Source organism: Tachypleus tridentatus, chromosome 7, assembly GCF_004210375.1.
Source record: "Tachypleus tridentatus isolate NWPU-2018 chromosome 7, ASM421037v1, whole genome shotgun sequence".
Classification (NCBI taxonomy): Eukaryota; Metazoa; Arthropoda; class Merostomata; order Xiphosura; family Limulidae; genus Tachypleus; species Tachypleus tridentatus.
This window is the reverse complement of record NC_134831.1, coordinates 32111314-32132160: the sequence shown is the minus strand read 5'-3', so window position 1 is coordinate 32132160 and position 20847 is coordinate 32111314. Positions and strand designations below refer to the sequence as shown.

Sequence of the window (20847 nt, the reverse complement as noted above, 5' to 3'; positions counted from 1 at the left end):
ACATAATTTTGGTTGAGATTGGTCCAATAGGCTTGAAGTAGAAAAGATGCAAAAAAACACATATACAGTATTTGTGTGTGTATATATCAAACAAACACACATATAGTCTTTGTGTCTGTGTGTGTATCAAACAAACATACATATAGTCTTTGTGTGTGTATATATATATGTTGTTGTTTTGAATTAAGCACAAAGCTACACAATGGGCTGTCTGTGCTCTGCCCACCAAGGGTATCGAAACCTAGTTTTTAGCGTTGTAAGTCCATAGACATACCGCTGAGCCACTGGGGGCATATATATATATATGTTAGTTTGTTATAACCAACAACCTGCCGAAACAAAAATTAAAAAAAAAATATTTTTTAATTTTCTATTTTATTTTATTTTTGTTTCGGCAGGTTTCTGGTTATAACAAAATAACATAATTAGTCAGAGGTTTGGATTTGCTGTTTTTAACACAGTCCTTTGTTTTGATTTTGTTTTAAGTTACTTAATTTTATTAGTATTAATATTATCTATATATATATATATATTAGTGAAATTAAATAGTTACATCTAAACGAAGCCAAACAAATAAACAAAATCATGAGCAGGGACTGCACTAAAAACAGCAGATTCCAACCTCTGATTAATTATATTATAACCTTAAATTTTTAAGCCATAAAAGAAACACATTAAAATTAAACATAATACGTTGCATATTTTTAAAAAGATCCTAGAGTACAAGCTACAACGTGGGATTATAAAATTAGGTTTTGGAGGTGAGTGTAAATAGGACTCACATTTTGGTGGGGATACACTTTTTATCAGTCTATTACCTCCAAAACCTAATTTTATAATCCCACGTTGTAGCTTGTACTCTAGGATCTTTTTTAAAATATGCAACGTATTATGTTTAATTTTCATGCATTTTGTTTATGTCTTAAAAATTTATGGTTATAATACATATATTTAGAGAATTAAATAAATCAACTAATTATATTAGTTTGTTATAACCAAAAAGTAAGACGAAACGAAAAATAAAATAATTAAAAAACAATAAAAATTTTACTTCTATTTCTAATAACTATTTTTAGTTATGAATACGGTCATTTAACAACGTGGCACTACTTTATACGGATGCACACCTTATTGATATAGATGTGGGACGTTACGGGCTTGAGCACCCACATTCCACTCTCCTAATTTCTTTTTCTACAACTATTTTTATATATTTTTTATGTTTTTTACTTTAGTTTTTCTTTATGTGAGGCTGGTGGTTGGAGATTAAGACTGACAGACGATGTAGGTCCTATTTCAGCAGTCACTTTCAAAACTTAATGTATATTTTATATTACACATTATAGCTTGTACCCTGAGATCCTTTCAATTAGTGAAGCGTTTTTTTAATGTTTTCTTTAATTTACTTTTGTATCTGCTTGCTTTTTGTTATAAAAAATTAATATAATTAGACAGAGATTTGAATTTGTTGTTTTTAACGCAGTCCTTCGCTTTGATTTTGTTTACTTAATTCTATCAGTATTAATATTCTCTAAATATATATATACATATTTAGAAAATATTAATACTCGTAGATTTAAGTACATTAAAACTAAATCAAAGTCAAACTAATATATATATTTATTAATTAATCTCAACTGACCAATAGCATGCAAGGCACAGAAATTTTGCTAGATATTTATGTATTTTTCTTACACACTAATACAAATATCTTGTTTAAGCTGTGTTATATAATATCGGCTTTCTATCGGCAAGGGTTTTTTTTGAAAACCTCGTAACCGTCAGTAACGCAAGTGAAATTGAATTATGTTGTGCATCAAAAAACAAATTTCGTAACACTAGTCGCACATACTAGTCTAGTAATAGAAGCAAACATTTCTTTCAACAGAAAACTGCCACTGTCAGGCAATACGTAATTCGATTTATACACAACAGAATGATCTACAGACAACATACTAAAAATCTATAAAACATATATTAGACCTGTAATAGATTATGCAGCTCCAGTATGAATAACTGTAAGCAATAAAATAATTAAAACCAAACTACAAACAATCCAAAACACACTCCTCACAACAGCATACAGAGTTTCAAGAACTGTATCATCTCAATTCATACACAAATATTCGAACATACCAACCATACTGGATAGACTCCTACATAGTACAATAATGTACTTTAATAAGAATTGGATGAAAAACGAATTACTATGCGAACTATATGGGTACATCATACATGATGAAGTTAGAGCTAAATATCTCTCCCCAGTCAATTTATATTTTAAACATAAAAATAAATAAATACATAAATAAAATAATAAATATTAATTTAAAAAAAAGTGCCACCAACAAACTTGACATTCTGCTGATAGAGCAAAATAACAACTATATATGTGTCACAATACATGGAAATTGCCCTGAAAAGGATCAGAATAATATACAGTTCAACGATTACAAATTCCAATACGGCAAGACGATAAGTACGGGGAGTAGGAAGAGGTCATAGAGAACCCGACCCTCCAGGGTATGAATATTTCTTACCGAAACACCGAGAGAGAGAACAGAATGATAAACTGACAATAGAAGAGTAAGCAATTCTAACGGGATAACAATGACGGAAATAATATTTTATTTTTTTAAGGAAAAATGCAGGCTTGGAAACCAGTAAAACAGGCTATTAGAGAGCAAAAATCATACTTGTTCTAAATAGTTTTTGTGCCTTGTTAGTACAGCGGTAAGTCTACGGATTTACAACACTAAAATTAGCGGTTCGATTCCCTTCGGTGGACTCAGCAGGTAGCCTGATGTGGCTGTGCTGTAAGAATACATACGAATTAAACGTCTCTTTCTTCTTTTTTGTTCACGGTATATAAAACGGTATTTTATATAAATTAGAGATTGAACAAGAAATAGCACAGAAAACATGGTTGACGAGCATGTTTAAAAAAACAAAAGTTTTCAAAGCAAAACCAAAGCCTAAGCGTTATAACTAAATTTTATTCTAAGCAAAACTGAAATTTAACCGTCACTCTTTCTTTGGTGTAAAACCGGTAGGGAATCTCCCCACTAATAATTTTGAATATTTTTGTTACCAAATGATGTTGTGTTCCATTATTGTCATTGTTGCATTAGTTTTAAGCCAAGTGGTGGCACTGAGGTTGGTTCTTGCTAATTTGTATTTTGTGTGAGTGCTCATTGTAAACTTGATATTACATACATGACTATGTAGTCCTACAAACTGTATAAACTGATACACACGTATAATATCTATGTGTAAGTACATAAAAATAGTTTCCTCGCCTTGTTGCATTTTCATTGGTTTCTACCAATCTGCTGCTGGATGCTTTTAATTTGTTATTACGCCCGAAGTTTATTTTTTGCCATGTCTACAAAGCACTTGTATCGCATATGGAAATAGACCGCAAGCATGCGTAGTAGAATCTTTATTTAACAAATTAAATATATTAGTAAATTCACTTTTCACTGGGCGTGGCATGGTCTGGTGGTTAGGACAATCTGTCAAAAACACTTAAATTCAGACGCAATATTTCAAATAAACCAGAGTGATTTTATTTTGTTTTAAATAAATAGAAAAATGCTTCAACTATTTTACATTTATACTTACAAGGAACATGACGATGACTGAATACATTCTGGTCTGCACCAAAATTGCATAGGTTAAAAACTGGTGTTAAAATCTTCTTTCATTATAAAAGCAAATAACTCAGTTGATTCGGCTTGGCCTTAATCTTTTTTAGTGGTGTAAATAAATATTGTAGATTTCATTGCAGTCCTTGGAGGTTTAAAGTAATTTTACGAAACTAACCGCATCCTATCGAGCTGAATTACATACATCTGTAACCAGTTTGTGTTTCAGAGACTTGCCGTTATGGAATAGCCCACAGTCGCCACTCGTCCAGTGATCGATAAATCTAGAAGTATCATGACTTTTTCGCGCCGTAAGTCAAATGACGGCGATGAATGTTTGACTTCAAAAGATATACTTCAATTAGTTCTTCTTCCGGCTTCTACAGATTGATATGTTACGATATCTGAATTTTTTAGGACAAAAACTGTAGAACTGTAACTGAAGTATTCAATTTATATAAATGGGTTTGGTGAGGTTGAGGGAAGTAGAAACAGGTATTTTAACTATCTTTAGCAATCTCTCTGATTTTTATGTACATTTCTTTAAAAAAAATACATATTCGCGTGTAGGTCTCATTTTGACATTACACACCCAAAAAATAGTTTTACACAATGATATAACTTCTATATTAATGCTCAAATACCTTATAAAACTGTAACTCGATATCGTGATAGGATAACATCTTAGCCACCGTCAGGTAACAGCACCGCTGTAGTTCCACTAAATGACAACTGCTCAAAAGAAAGTGAAATGCTACTTTCTGTAAGCAGCAATTAACTTTGTGTTCAAACAGTACTTTCTAAAACATAGAACTTTTAAGAGATTAGTCCACAGTATATTACACGAGATGTCTGCTGGTTTAGCAGTTGCATATTGGATTCTAAAGTTTTTCTGTATCTTCAATCATTACAGACAACCGCAGAAAGCCACGTTTTTTTAAGACCTATACCATCGCAACCAACCACAGAAAACAAATATTTGTAAATCCTTTACCACCACAGTCAAACACAGAAAACAAAGATTTGTAACTCCTGTACCACCACAATGAATCACGGAAAAATAATTTTAAAGCTTAAAACAAGTTAGATTTATCACAACGTAAATAAATAATTGAAATACAAAGCACACCTGTTCATTCTCATTGCCTATCTCTCTAATCCACGCACACACACAGACTATTTCATATTTTCGTGGTATTAACATTTAAGAGTCTGATATGTTATTACTTAAGCCATCCAGTTTAAACCGCTCAGAATATTGAATTGGCAGTAAATTTGACTTTCTAGTGTCCAGTTATTCTGTATTTATTGAGAGAAAAAAATAGAAGAAACCATATTTATCCCTCTCATAAAAAATGAGTAACAACATTTATTACAATTTTGGCAGATATCAGTGGTCAGACAGTTATGTACTAAAATAATGGATAAAACAAAACAAACGTTTCCATTAAAAAGTGAGTACCAACATCTATATAAGATTTTTGCAGTTATCAGGAAAGGAGAAACCAACTTTGTTCTTTTCATTAAAATTCGAGTACTCTTTTTCTTTAGTGATATTGATTCATTTAGCGAGTAAAACCTTCTAACAATGGCTAATAAAATTTCTACCTTGGAACGATCAAATCGTGATACGTTTACACTTTTTAAGTTACTTGAATCAAAAGTTGTGTTAACTACTCTACATTCGTCTCCATCCCCACAAGTTAAATACTACAATTAAGTGTATGAAATAAAAACAACAAAACTATAACTATTTTTGAGGAATTATACAAAAACAACTGCACTGTTAAGTAATTCCTGTAATAGAACATGAAAACAAACATTATAGACTTATTGAAGCTAATGCCATTAAATGTTTTTATATCATATAGTACTTAGATACCAATTCTTATTAAACGTGTCGTATCTGTGTATGATTTAATTACAGTTTATTGTCAAATGAAATAAGTATTTTGACAGAAATACTAAGCACACTTACAGAGCACTCTTAATGTTGCACTGTGGTGAACACTTCGTTGAAGCTTGCGGTTGGTAGCTTGACAAGTAAACTCAGATCTGTCGTCAGCGGAAGTGACGTTAAACCGTAACCGACTTCGAGACACTTTTCCTCCATAAAGACCATCAACGACTCCATCATGGCTGCCTGTGATCAGATCACCGTTTCTCCACCATTGAATAGTGGCTTCAGGGTTGCTGGTGGTTGACTCACAGATAAGAAGCACCTAGTCTCAAAAAATATAAAAAATTAAAACCCTTTGATCTCCATGTTTGAGTCCTTCTAAATGAAACTTATTTACGTTACATTACATTAATAAGTTAAATTTAGCTACAATTTAATACAGTTGAAATACTAACGTCTTAAAAGAGGTAAACAACAGAAATCCCTTTCTTATCAAGTTAAGATTATTTAACTCAACCAATGAACAACTATAACTAAATATAACTGGAACTTTTATGATTTTAAAAAGTAAAATAAAAACTGCTTAATCTGTTTAAATTTTTCTGTTTAAATAAATAATTACCCTAAAGTTAACCATTAACCGTAAAGTAAAAATATGTAAAATATAACTCACTGCTTGACCAGATTTCGGATTTAATGGCTCAAATTTAATGCTCACAGATGAGGGTGGAACTGGAATAAGGTTGAAGATGGAAATAAATATTACTTGTGAACATTGTTCATACCAAAATGTCTTGAAGATTTGTCTTCAAAACTTATAGCAAGAACATTTATAAGCCATTTTATTGTCGCAAGTTATTTAAAACAATACGATTTTTACTTATTCTTTGTACTTTATTTATGCAAAGTTTTCGTGTGTGAAGGTAAAACTAGCAGCAGCTGGCTAGAATAAGCCTTTGAGGACCAATCTGTAAAAGCAGCACAGATGAAAAAGAAGGACGTTTCAAAAGATTTCCACCTTTTGTCTTCAGAAAATGTCGTCTTTTCCTTCTGTGCCATGTTACAAATTAATTCTCTCGACTTTATCCAAAACTTTCACGCTGTACTTGATCATTACTGCTGATTTAATCGTTTTTTAGTCGTCTTTACTTGTAACTAAGGTGTTGTTAAAACAACATGGATTATCCACAATTGTCACGCTGTAGTTGGTAATTACAACTCATTTCATCGTTGTGTATTTCGTCCTTACTTGTAGCTAAGATGTTGTTTAAAATAAAGATTTTCTAAGCTTTGATTTTATAAACTTAATTAAAATTTATAGTTGTTATGACAAATGAGTGACATAATTATTTTTAATAGAAAAATAATATGATCAGGAAATTAAATAATTCAGAATACAAAAAACAAGAAAGACATAATGTTGATCGATTATCCAGAAGTGGTTTTGGCGTTTGGATAACTTTCATTATTAGACGACGAGCCAGATTCAATGAACTGCATCGAGCAAAAGTTTGAACACAAATATCCCATTACGCTTAGTAGGCCTGGCATGGCCAAGCGCGTAAGGCGTGCGACTCGTAATCCGAGGGTCGCGGGTTCGCGCCCGCGTCGCGCTAAACATGCTCGCCCTCCCAGCCGTGGGGGTGTATAATGTGACGGTCAATCCCACTATTCGTTGGTAAAAGAGTAGCCCAAGAGTTGGCGGTGGGTGGTGATGACTAGCTGCCTTCCCTCTAGTCTTACACTGCTAAATTAGGGACGGCTAGCACAGATAGCCCTCGAGTAGCTTTGTGCGAAATTTCAAAACAAACGCTTAGTAATTCAAGGCGTCCATACTAATGAGAAGGAATACTAAGTTATCTGTAATCACGACCAAGCAAATCTAGATTACGTATTCGATTGGTAAAATAAGTGTGATGTTTTGTCGAAGGCGTTACTGGGATTATAAAATCTTGCGAAATACAAAAATTATTCAGCCGAGCTGAATTTTGATTGACATGATGAAAGTTTTTCTTCTAATACTGAGTAGGTAAGTCAGAAACTTCCAAATGAGGTATATTATTAAGTAAGAGTGTATTTTTAACGTAGCTGAGTAATATGTTTCTAATATGATTTCATATTTTTTGAATGTATAAAGGCGAAAAACAATGACAACAACTTAAAATTCACTTAATATTTTACCACAACAATAACAAAAGTATAGAATCAGCATTTATGGACTTTAATTTACACAAATAAACTAAATTGACAGCTTTTGTAAGCTCTAATTTACTCAGCTTTGTATGACTTGATTGTTTAACAGAGGAACACGTGAGGAGTGAGTTATGATATTTACATCAGAGTTTCAGGCATTCGAATCATTCCAAGTATTTTTATGTGCTTTGTCTTACATATTTCAACATCAGTGCTATGTTCGTTTGGATCAATATTGTTTTGTTTTATTTCTTTAAAGAAACTACGTTCGTAATCATCTCAAGAAACATTTACTGCATTTTGTACAAGACTGCTCAAAACGCTTGATCATAAACATGAACCTCGTCGCTTTGGGTTTTTTTTTCTGAGATTGATTTTTCTTGAAAGAAATTAACGTATCTGATTGTTTTACAGAAACAGAATACCTAATACTCCACGTTTACATAAATACACACGATTTTATGTCAAACTTTAATTATTTATATTAATGAATTATTATGAATTACACGGAGCCATAAAATAGATAAAAATAACAATTCATCTTTGGTTTAAAATATAAATTTAGTATATTATAATAATACTCCACAGTAACTGAAGTGATAAAATAGAATGATTACAATGACAAATTTACCTCAGCTAGCATAATAATAACACTATATCATGGTTAAAATAACAATTTACACTTAAAATAATTAATCGTGGTTAAAAAATAAAAATATATCGTTGTTAAATCAATAATTCACAACCACCATGGTTCAGAATAATAAAAATCATGGTTTGATAAAAATTCAGCTTCATTGAAATAATAATTCAGCGTAGTTAAAAAATTCTAATATTTAATGGTTAAAATTATAATTCATGTTGATTTAAAAAAAGTCATAATTCAATGTGATCAAACTAATTAATCACAGTTAAAGTATTTCGTAGTATTTACTGAAACACATTAAGTAGTGAATACATAATTTTAATAGTTTAAATATAATTACATATTAAATAAATAGTTCATATTTTTTCCGTTATCCTAATAACTTCATATGCTACGCAACAGTGGCTTACACAGGACCGTCGGCGTCACAGACACAACCATGGGTCTTAAAGTTGCTGGGTTCGAGGCTTCGCATCGATAAATAGCACCGTTGTCACTCGCATCTGCTCGGATAACCAAAGTGTTCAAGATCCCTTTATGTAAGGGTTGAGTGGTCCCACTGAGCTAATGAAGGAAAAGTCAAACTAATTTACCCAACTGTCACAATACTATGATTTTCTGCGGTGAACACATGGTGATATTATTCATCTAAAATAATTATGGTTCTCATACTCACATACATACATAAAATCGCAAATGTCTTAATCGAATAAGTTTTTAAATTTTACACAATGTGAAACTAATGTTCATGTATCTCTTTTTATTCCTCTATTTATTTGTATGTTTATCTCTTTATTCATATATTACCTATCTGACTATCTATTTGAAAATCGTATGCCTCACTGCGCTATATGCATAATACAATTAACTTACTTGGATATCATTTGAATCTATGTAATCACAAGAAATTTTTAAAAGTAGGAAGAGCCTCACTGATTACTAAGGAAATTACTTATTAGTGCTGTGTTTTATTCATACATATTTATTTACTACGTGACAAAATCAATTCGTTACTAAAGAATATTAAACCATCGAAATGAAGCTCAAGCAAGGCAATTAAGAATAATTTAAAATAATGTAATAAATTACATGTTTGTTAACTAATCAGATGTAAAAACACGAATAACATTTTAAGTTCCCAGAATGAATATGCAACAGAAGTGAATGTGTCGTGTAAAAATTCACTTTAGTTCCGATTAACTAAACCATTGTTTTATTTAGGTATAAAGAGAATAAAGTAAGCCAAAACCAAATTTCACTGGTTATCTATTAAAAAAATTACCTCAGTATTTCCTTTAAACCATCGCAGGATTGCTAAGGGATTTCCTCCAAACGAGACACAGGTGAGCTTCTGGAAATCTCCAGCTCTGATTGGTTTGTCTTGAAAGTCTTGTATTGATGGAGGACCTGGCGGATCTGTGGGTAGCAATGAAATAAGAAAGGGAAATTGGGTAACATTAACTACTCTTGGTAGTTTGGAGCTTTTCGTATGCATACAAACAACTCTGTGTGCAAAAAAGATAACTGAAGATTTAATATTCGAATCTCCCTTTTCCCTTGTCGTCAGAGGACGTGGTTGATCACATCAAACAAAACATTTTATTGTTGACACAATTAGCTTAAATTTTTGTACTAAATTTAAAAAAAATATATTTTACATGCGTCTGTATGTCGGCGAATAAATAATAAATCCAAATTAATTATGATAATTAGGTAGTAAATTTCCCATTGTCATTATCAGTCGAAACAAAACAATAGTATATGTCAGATAAAAATATTAAAAACAAGGAAACGTTTACACTATCTCTTTTCTAGAATATAGTTCTTTACTTACTGCCTCCCATTGTGGCTCTGTTGTAAGGGCTTATAACACCAAAAATATGGTTTAGATACTCGTATTAGACAAATCACAGGGAACTCATAGTGTAACTTTGCGCTTAACATCAAACAATAGCTAAATAAACTTGTCACTATTTTAACCGTATATATTTAAATGAGAAAAGTTTAGAGATTGTAATAAAATAAATAAATGACAAATATAAGACATTCTTGTTTGCTAAATTTCAGGCAAAGCTGTACGAAGGCTATCTGCGCTAGTCGTCCTTAATTTAGCAGTGTAAGACTAGAGGGAAGACAGCTAGTTATCACCGCCAACTCTTGGGCTACTCTTTTACGAAACAATGGTGAAATGTACCGTCACGTTATAACGCCCACACGGCTGAAAAGGCAAACATGTTTGTTGTGACGAGAATTCAAATACATAACCCTAAGATGGCGAATCGAGCGACCTTATCACCTGATCATGCCGGACTGTTTATAAAATATACATTTGTTTTGTTTTGTTTTTCATATAGCAAAGCCACATAGGGCTATCTGCTCAGCCCACCGAGGGGAATCGAACCCCTGATTTTAGCGTTGTAAATCCGGAGACATACCGCTGTAAAATATACATATATAAAATTATCGTGAATTTATATTATGAAGATTTGCAAAAATTATACTTCTCAAGTTTTGTTCACCAGCGTTGTTCACCATTACTATAAAGTACAGTAATGATGTTCAAAGCTTGAGTTTGTCTCTTTTTGTCCAATAGAGCAGACTATTCACGAGGTAACACATCTCTTTAATTTTGTTTAATATGATTCAAAATTTGTATAAAGAACACCATGGAAGTTTCCTTCGTATTGTCGCATAAAATACCTGCGCTTATGAACCATATTTTTCAGAAATATTTCTGTTTGTTATGTGTTCATTTATCTGAAAAGTGTTAAATGTTTTCACCAATTTTGAAGAGTCAAGATTGGTGGATGAAATCCGTTGAAACGAAACCAGGTAGATGAAACACATGAAATTTAACATGAAATCAGTTAAAATTAAATCAGATGGATAAAATTTGTTCAAACGAAATCAGATTTATGAAATTCATTAAAAATAAGTTATGTGATTGTAGTCCGATAAAACAAAATTAAATGGACCAGATCCATTAAAACCACAATATTTCGTTAAAACACTGGATGAATTACTGAAACATTTCTAAACGCGTGTGTTTTAGTATAACAAAGCATCATAAGGATTTTTACTGTATCATTGAAGGGAATCGAACCACTGGTATTAGGGGTGTGAATCCAAAGACTTGTGTGAAACGTATTACTAGTTAACAAATTTGACATAGTAATTGAAATATAGCATTACCATGATAACATATTTGCAACGTAGACAGACAAGCCGAAACGGGAGAGTGTTATGCTCATAAACAGAAGGTTTGGGTTTCTGTCATTATTGTATAGGCTTGGACAAGAAAAAATCTAAAGTAACAATAATGGCTTCATTTGTATCAAAGCTTTTGTTCTTTTCTAACGTTTTGGTTACGTGACTTACTTTATTACCTAACTCCACTGATACATTGTTTGTTAAAAAGGTTATATCCGTTTAAGCCTGGTACTTTGGTTCATTGATTTGTGGTCAGAAATTATCAGTTTCGTGCTCGTTCTAAATTACACGGTTTTTATTTACCCTTCTTTTCTCTAGTAATTGTTTTTAATTAGTAATGCTAACCGAAACATGAAATTATTTTACATACTATAATATCCAATTTATTATGCTCATGGTATTTTCTCTTTAAAGTTTTTGATGTTAAAAAGAAGTAATTAAAATAGATTGCTATGAAACTTACACATTATAACATTGACTTACTGCCTGCTTTACGTTAAATTTCAGTTTGTGTTGAAAAAATAGAACTGTATTTGAAAATAATTATTGTGTCTAAAGTTAGATACGTAAACGCTTTTATTCGATTTCGTGATATGACTCATTACAGCTACTCGGAAACTCAGCGATTTGTGTCAATTTCAGGAGATAGGTTTGACCTCGTGCTATTTTGTTGTTTGTTTTTTGAATTTTGCACAATGCTACACGAGTGCTATCTACGCTAGTCGTCCCTAATTTAGCAGTGTAAGACTAGAGGGAAGGCAGCTAGTCATCACCGCCCACCGCTAACTCTTGAGCTACTGTTTTATCAATATATAGTGGGAATGAGTGTAACTTTATAACGCCCTCACGGCTGAAAGGACAAGCATGTTTGGTGTGAGGGGATTCGAATCCGTGACCCTCAGATTACGTGTCAATCGCCTTAACCCACCTGGATATGCCGAGCCATTGTTGTTTGTACTTAAGCACAAATCTATAGAATGGGCATCTGTGTTCTGCCTATCACTGGTATCGAAACCCGGTTTATAACGCTTTAAGTCCACAGATATGCCGCTGTGCTACTGGGGAACTTTTTTGTTAAAAGTAATAACCTGTATTTTATTAGCTACAAGTAACTTTCCTTAACAAAAATAAATGAAACATTTATAACATTACTTAATTTTTAGTATCCAGGTTATATACTGTTGAAATACTATGGGTTTTGTTTTTTTTACATTAAAATTTTACGTTTCGGTTTAAAACAAAACCACCAACCCCATCATCATACAAATACAGTACAGCTCACCACTAAGAGACCTACTCTTGTTTCTTGGTTTATCCAAATTACTGTTAAAATTATAACGTCCCCATGGTTGAAAGGGCCAGCATGGTGGTGTGACAGTGACTCGAATCCACGACCCTTAGATTACGAATTGAACGCCTTAACCAACCTGGCCATGCCGGGCCTAGTCTTAGATGTACACATCTTGGCAAATAAAAAGTAGCTAATTTTTAACCCTGTTCATAACTTTATCATACGAAAGAAGCACGCAAAACGTCTTAAGGTAAAGTAAACCTTAAACCAAAACGTTTTCTCCGAATTCGTTATTCTTGCCATTATATTCACATTAGATTTTCTATAATAACCAAATATTATAATCCTTAAAGCTTAGTATTGAGCTATTGGGCGCAATTAAAATAAGTAATATTTTTGAAAAGGTTAACCCATATTATTTTCTAACTCTCTCAATGATAGCTAATAAATAAGTTCCTTAAGAAACTTGGCGACTTAATGTAATCATTTTCTTTCTGAAGGTTATATTTTAGGGCGTTTAAAATTATTGGCCAAATAGCAAGTAAAATACATGTATGTTTCAGCCAATCCTAAGTCTAAGTGGAGACCCCTGTAGCGCAGTTACTCCCCATTCCTCACACTTATCGTGATTATCTTTAATGTAAATGAATTCAACTTGAAATTTTCCGTAGCAGATAGTATCCCATCAAGGTGGAAAGCGAAAGATGCATGATATTATCAATATAATTAGAGTGCATGTTACTGAAACATATCGAAAATCATTAAAGTGTGTTTCATTATGAATACTTACAAATTATGCTTAGAGAAGCCATTTGAGAAGCGCTCTCTCCTAAAGCTTCATTCAGTGCAAAACAGGAGAACGATATATCTTTGGGATCCTGTAAATAAGAGAAGTAGGTAAGAAGACGATAACGTTGAAGTTATTGTTGGACATAACTAGTTAATATGCTCAGAAAGCCACAAACGAAAATGTGAGAAAATGTAATAATTTTATTACAAAAATAGGGTGTAATAATTTTTGGATGTATATTGAATGATTAAAGATTTCTTACTTAGTGTACTTGTTTTAATATTTATGAAAAGAACTGGAGTATTGACATAGCTAAGGTCAACCTTTATGATACTGTTTGTTCAGTGTCATAATTTTTAATGGGATGGGTGGAATGAGGTATGAATATTTGGATTGTGGCTAGTAATTTAAAATAAGAAAACTATGTAGCGATAAGATGAAGTATGATTGTTCCAATTGTTTTATCTTATTTACGCAAATAATGGTATATGTGAATATGTTTAGAGATTTTACTCCGATAAACTTTTTTGGTTTTGATTGATAAAAAAATGTATTGTGAAAATATCACTTTTACTGGCGATTTCTTCACAGTTTTCAGGGAGCACTAATATAATATTCCCTCAAGATCTATTAAAATAACTGAAATTTTATGTAATTCGTAATTCTCATCTGTTAGACTTATGAAAAATATTTAAAAAATAGAAAAAAATATTTGAATTTATCTTCGTAAACAATTACAGCTTTAACTGTAGATAAGATGTCTTTAGTTACTGGGTTTAATATTATTGCAAAGTTGAAATGTAACTGGTAGTTTTTAAACATTAAATTCGAGACTAATCTAAAGCTGAAATGGAACTGATGATTTTGTGTTATTTATAAATTATTCTAAAGGTGAGATGTATATTTTTCATTTTAATTTATTGGGTTTAAAATTTATATAAGGTTATTCTAAATTTCCGAACTTGAGATTAGTTTAAAGGTGAAATGTAGTTTGTTATTTGTTTGTTACCTAGTTTGTTAACTAGAGACGTAATGAAGTTTGTATAAATTAACAGTAATTTAAAATGTCGTTATGGTTTTCATATTTAATTTCATTATATTATGAAAGATGTATTTATTCTCAAGAATTGTAAGTACGAGATAAAATACACTGTAATGCCAGAAAGATTTTTGACTAAGTCTCAAGATTCATTCTTTTTTATTTACCTGCCACGTTAAACCAATTGTTATCTTAGACGTGGTAATCCAGCCTCCTTTCAAACTTTCCGTGTAAGATCCGGCGGAAGGCACGGGTCTGCCATCCACAACCCAAGATATTTTGGCAGCTGGATTGCTTGGTCCAGCTATGCAACTGAGCGTAACGTTATCACCTCTTTTACCTTCTATAGGTCCTTTTATTGTCACTTGTGTAGGTGGAACTGCAGAGAACATTAAGTCAATTTGATGTTAAATAACAATTAAAGAAAACGATAAGTGGACTACAACGAGGTCTAGTTAAATGAAGCGTTAAGATTACTGCACACTGGTACTAAAATATTTAACTTTTCCCATGCGAGTTGTTATAAAAATATTAAACTGTATTTTCACACATTTTTCCAAAATGTAAATTGATTTATAGGCAATACCTGAATTTTATTTCAAATTTTAAAGATTTAAATAGAGAGAAAATAGTCATCGAAATGCAAAATAGTTATAATTGTTCTCCTTTAGTTTTAATTAGGTAGCTTAGATGCTGCCCGTAAATGTTAAATGATTCACATATTAAGGAGTTCCTAACTTTCCTGGAATGATCTAACGTAAATAAAAATATTTTATTTCAACAACGAAGTTAAGTCGTAAGAAGACATAATAGAGTTTTCATATAAAATTGACAACAAATTAGAACATTTTACGCCTTTGCCTAAAGCATTTGCCAGTATTCTCTGCAGTATCGTTTTATAAGGACTTAGGAACTCACAGTATACTTTTAATTTGACAGAGGCAGCCATTGGTTTTAATGTAACAGCATTAGATGCCTCGCAGCGATAGTCGGCGTTGTTATCTGACGCGTCGACGTGAAACGTATAGGGATTGGTGGTTTCTCTGCCAGACACGGAGAAGCTTGAGTCAACTTGAACTCCGTTTCGGAACCAGAGTAATTTGGATGGTGGATTACCCCCTCGAGATATGCAAGCCAGCGTTAATGTATCACCCACTTGGACGACATCGTTTCCTTGGTAACCTTCGATTTTCGGTGGTTCAGGAGAGTCTGAAAAATGTCGAAACTTACTCTCGGTTTAAAAAGCAAACATATCTTGAAGTGGTTACAGTCGATACTCTAAAAATCTAACAATACAAACGAATAGATTTATTTTATTAGGAGGCGACATTATATGTATGTATACGTTTGTGTAATAAGTGGTTTGTTGACATATCTATATATTTAAATTCGCAAGAGAATATTCATATCTGACTATATTTTAGAGTAAACAGCTTATTCAATGTTTTATTCTGAACTTTAGATAACCATACAGTTCACTCCAGTCAGGGAAAGTCATATTTAGCTGCACAATGATAAAGAAGGATTAAATTTTGATACAAGTTCATGTATTATTAAATACTAAACTTAGCGTTAGTGACGATAAGAATCACCTCAGAAACGTCCCAGTAAGTTCTATATTAAAAACCTAGATGGATTGAAAACTTGAAGACTTACAAAGTACTATGACTGTCACAGATGAAAACTTCGGTCGTTTTAATCCAGCATGAGTGACCTTGCACGTGTATGTGACATTATTATCATCCAGTTTTGGGTAGAGAGTTATTGTGCTGGAAACTGTGAAGAGGCCATTTTGGAACTCTTTTGTCTTCAGCATCACGTTGTCTAATTGAAAGAAGATGGTAGTAAAATAAACAATATTTGCGTAAAAGTATGGTAGCAGCATTTTCTCTGTTTTATTTTTTACTTTATATGTCGTATAGTTAAAAAATATTCTTACTGACAAATCTTTGTGTAAAACTAATAAGAATCATGTAGTTTTAGTGTTGTAATAAAGTACGATAAGTCATAAAAATTAAGAGTACATTATTATAACGAGTCTAACGGTTTATAAACAATATTCACACACTGATAAAATATATATGAAATAACTAAGTGACCTGAAAAATATCGAAATGAAAATAACTGTTATTGACATGAAGAATACCGTTCTATATGATGTATCTCCATAATATTAATTACGTTCGATTTTTAATTGTTTTTCACATTTTGAATATCCTTCACCCGAATAGAACCAATCTCGAGAAAGGCGGTAATGTTTTAGTTAGGTAAAATTATTATTGAGTAATTATAAGGGAATTTTTGTAAAGGCAACATCATTACTGAGTTAGCAGTTATGTTAGCAAAAAAAATGGATGTTAGCAAAAATGACATCATTATCGAATAATTATAATGGTTATTAGTAAAGGTAACATCCTTACTGAGTAATTATAAATGGATGTTAGCAAAGATGACATCATCACTGAATAATTATAATGGTTGTTAGTAAAATACTTAATAAGTAAGTATAAATGGATGTTAGTATAGGTTACACCATTACAGAATAAGTATAAATGGATGTTAGTATAAGTTACATCATTACAGAATAAGTATAAATGGACCCTTGATTTGAAAAAAATCCTATTTTGCATTACCTTCCAATTCATTCCCGTTTCTATACCATTTCAACTGTGATTTGGGCTTGCTCATTCGTGCGAAACAAGTCAGCGGAACACGTTCCGCCTCTCGTACTTCTAGGACACTAGCGTTTGAACGATGTTGTATTTCTACTTTCTCTGGTGGTACTATATAATGGAAAGAAAAATAAGTCTACGAAAAATATCTATTTACATAAGAAATGAAAACGTGAAAAAAGATTTTCATTGTTTTCGTAAAAATAACACATTCCTTTCTGATATTAAAAATGATGACTTCAAGCTTTTACAATAACATAAGATCAGAAAAAAAATCACTTTCAAAAAATGAAACGGTTTATAAGTAAGAAAGTACATAAAACAATACCTATATTTAATATTTGATAGATTTATGGAATACAAGTTTTCAAAGCCCAGATTTTAGCGTCATAATATCTCAACTTTACAGGGAAAAGGCCATCTGAGATAATGATTGAAAGTATGTTTTTATCAAAATATTGTGAAAAATAATGAATAAATATTTTAAAACTAAGAGATTTAAAGACATTTTTAGTTCAATTCACATGTTTTGTAAAAATATATAAATTCAACTTCACTAATCCACTTCATGGGTCTTTGAAAATACCGTTTCAGTTTCTTTGTGTTTTAGAATTTCACGGAAATACTTATCCACACATAATTATTTCTAATTTTGAACTGACAGAGGGCAGCTAATTAACAGAATCAATGAGCTACATTTGTCTGATCGAATAGCAAAATTGAATGTTACTTGCATCGCACTCACCGTTTCAAAATTGGGGATTGTGTTTTTGTGGTGTGGGTAACCAAGAATCTTCGAATTTACAGCCCAATCACACTGACAGCTAGGTCGTGGTACCACATATATTTTGTATGGATGTCTCGTCATGTCTTTTTTTTAAGAAAGCTGAAACACGTACTTTAGGTGTCATTGGCTTTTAAACACATTTTTCTGAACAATCTACGCAGTAAGTTGCTTCTATATCCTTGACACAGGGTCGTTAATAACATATGACATACACATAAACCAAAACAACATATTACAATTAATACCATTTAATTAGCCCTGAAAGTTCCTATGTTTTCATAAGAAAAATGAGTGACGTAGTTAAGATTTGGTCATTTCTACACATTGACCAATGTTACAGATAAAAACAGGCAAATTACTTAATATGAAGCAATCTGTTTAGTTCTTCAACAGTTAAAGAAATAAAAGATTGTTAGTTGGAGGATTAAAATACATTTTTATTATTGTTCGTATCATTTAGACATATTTTTTGTTATAAAAAGTCATTGTTTAAAGCAAATACTGAACTAAAATGTACCTAGAACGGTAAGGTTGGCTTTTTCCCATATTCGTCTATTGTTCAGTGCTGGTCCAACCTAAAATGTAAAAATACAACAACAAAAACACACTGTGTAAATGCTTTAAAATGTCTAAAACAGACTATACTTTTAATGATGCACAGATTTTGTTGGTCTAACACTTAATAAATAATTAAAAATCGTTTTTTATATACTCGTTTTTAAAACTTTATTCAAGCCGTCAATGGCTGTTTCAACGTTGCTTGCAGGAGTTATTTGCAAGATATCCTAATTTTTAAGCTAAAATGACTAAAAATGTTGAGAAATACTAAGGATCTAATAGAAGGTTAAACTGGGACTTACAAAACCGAATGTGAATGTGGGAGTATTTATATTCATCAAACTAAAAGGAATTTAAATTACAGACTCCAGGGACATTAAGGTTACGTAAGAAATGGCAAAATATATAACTCCGTCAAGACTGAACACAAACACAAACACAACACAAAACTTTACAGAAATAAAACTTCAATTTAATTTTAGTTCTTAATTTCTCGTAACATTACAGAAATGTCAGAAATAACTGGAAATAATAGCATTTAAAACACAAAGAAGTATTAAACAGAAATGAAGGGTTATCAAGTCAAAGCACAGATATTTGGTTGACTAAGGAATTATGTAAATACAAAAGCAATGTAATATCACATGACAGGAAAATATATATATAAATTGTTGTATCTTGCAGATAACCCCTGAAGAGAGTAGAGAGAACATCAAAATATAGTACACGTCAAATGTATTTTTAAAGTGGAAGACGTTGAAGGCTACAATAAAGTTTTTAAAACTTTGTAAATACGAAAGCTTGATTTTCATTATTTATTAAATTTTAGAAACCGCACAAGTACCGATAATTCATAGTTTGTTTGTCTGCTGGATGTATTCAAGGTACTATTACATGCGAGTTGTTTCAAGCAGTAAGTAGAATACGCATTTCTGGGAATCGACGCGCAAGTCAAATTTTTTTCAGTGTGTAGACAGTTTTCACTTGAGGCTGCGAATACTTGACTTGGTCTCGGAATAGGTAACTGAGAACATAAAACTACAGATAGCAATTACCTACTTATGTCGTTGGTAAAGGTTTACCTCACCCAGAAGTTTCAATCTGCCTACTCTACCTTAAGACAGCTGTAATAAATTCAGAACTCTGTCCGTAAATGGCCTACTGTTATTTTCCGACTGTTCTTGACATGAAAGAAAGATATAAATTTATTATTCGAAGCCTAACCAACCCTTATAAACAATCTTTGAATTCCGTTATTTACTTCGAAGTTCACTGATTAAAAATTAGGTGAAAATATTTTATATTGTGTTGACTTAATAATCGATCATTTGATATTCTTATTACGTGACTGCTCATCACTTGCATGATTTACGTAACATTGAACTGAGTGGGCTAATTTGTCTTATTATATTACAATGTTTTTCTTTACCACAAGTATAATATTACAACCTCTAACTTACCACTTTTGTGTAGTTATAATAAAATACACGCTTGAGAATATTTCTTTAATTTAAATATCGTAACAACGATTGAATATGAAACAAATTTCATGAAACAGTTCACTTAACTGATGAAATCTATTTATCTATCTGTCTATTTGCATTATGTAAATTTTACAAAGCAACCATATATGAAAACAACATCCATATTTAAATGAAATTGTATTTAACTCTTATGTATACTTTCTCAAAATATAATTCCGAGTTTAACCATCAAATGTAAAAACGCAGTTTGGTATTTATTCAAGGTATATTAAAACGATTGTAGCCATTATAAAACAATCACCTTGTCGAAGAAAAGTAGGGAGATTCAGATAAACATACTAATTTGTTTTACAAAACAACAAATTTTATCCGACTGCTACGCTACCTCTGTTGACCTCACTATACTTCGCTATTTTCGAAACGCATTGATAATTACATATACCGAAATTGTATCATTTGTTTTGTTGGCACGATCAACAAGTCGGCAAATACACCTTGACGTGGCGTTTACTGTAAAACTGATGAGTTCTTTACAGACTAAAGGCAAGTGGTGCTATGTCAGAATATCGCGATTCTCAAGGTAAAAGTAACATAGTCAATTGTGAAATGTTGCATCATCTTGCTAAAACA

The 20847-nt window shown here is 31.7% G+C and overlaps 1 protein-coding gene across 3 annotated transcripts in view; it reads right to left on the bottom strand.

The window, feature by feature from the left end:
- The window catches only part of LOC143255374 (nephrin-like), a 220233-nt gene that overhangs the window by 15907 nt on the left and 183479 nt on the right, over positions 1–20847 (bottom strand). For all 3 annotated transcript variants that reach the window (XM_076510932.1, XM_076510930.1, XM_076510933.1), the window contains 10 exons: positions 18693–18750; positions 17350–17499; positions 16373–16540; positions 15635–15925; positions 14884–15095; positions 13678–13765; positions 9669–9802; positions 8797–8950; positions 6221–6279; positions 5626–5869 (listed from right to left, as the gene is read on the bottom strand). In XM_076510932.1, the coding sequence (XP_076367047.1) occupies positions 5626–5869; positions 6221–6279; positions 8797–8950; positions 9669–9802; positions 13678–13765; positions 14884–15095; positions 15635–15925; positions 16373–16540; positions 17350–17499; positions 18693–18750 (1558 nt within the window). The remainder of the gene's footprint in view (positions 1–5625; positions 5870–6220; positions 6280–8796; positions 8951–9668; positions 9803–13677; positions 13766–14883; positions 15096–15634; positions 15926–16372; positions 16541–17349; positions 17500–18692; positions 18751–20847) is intronic.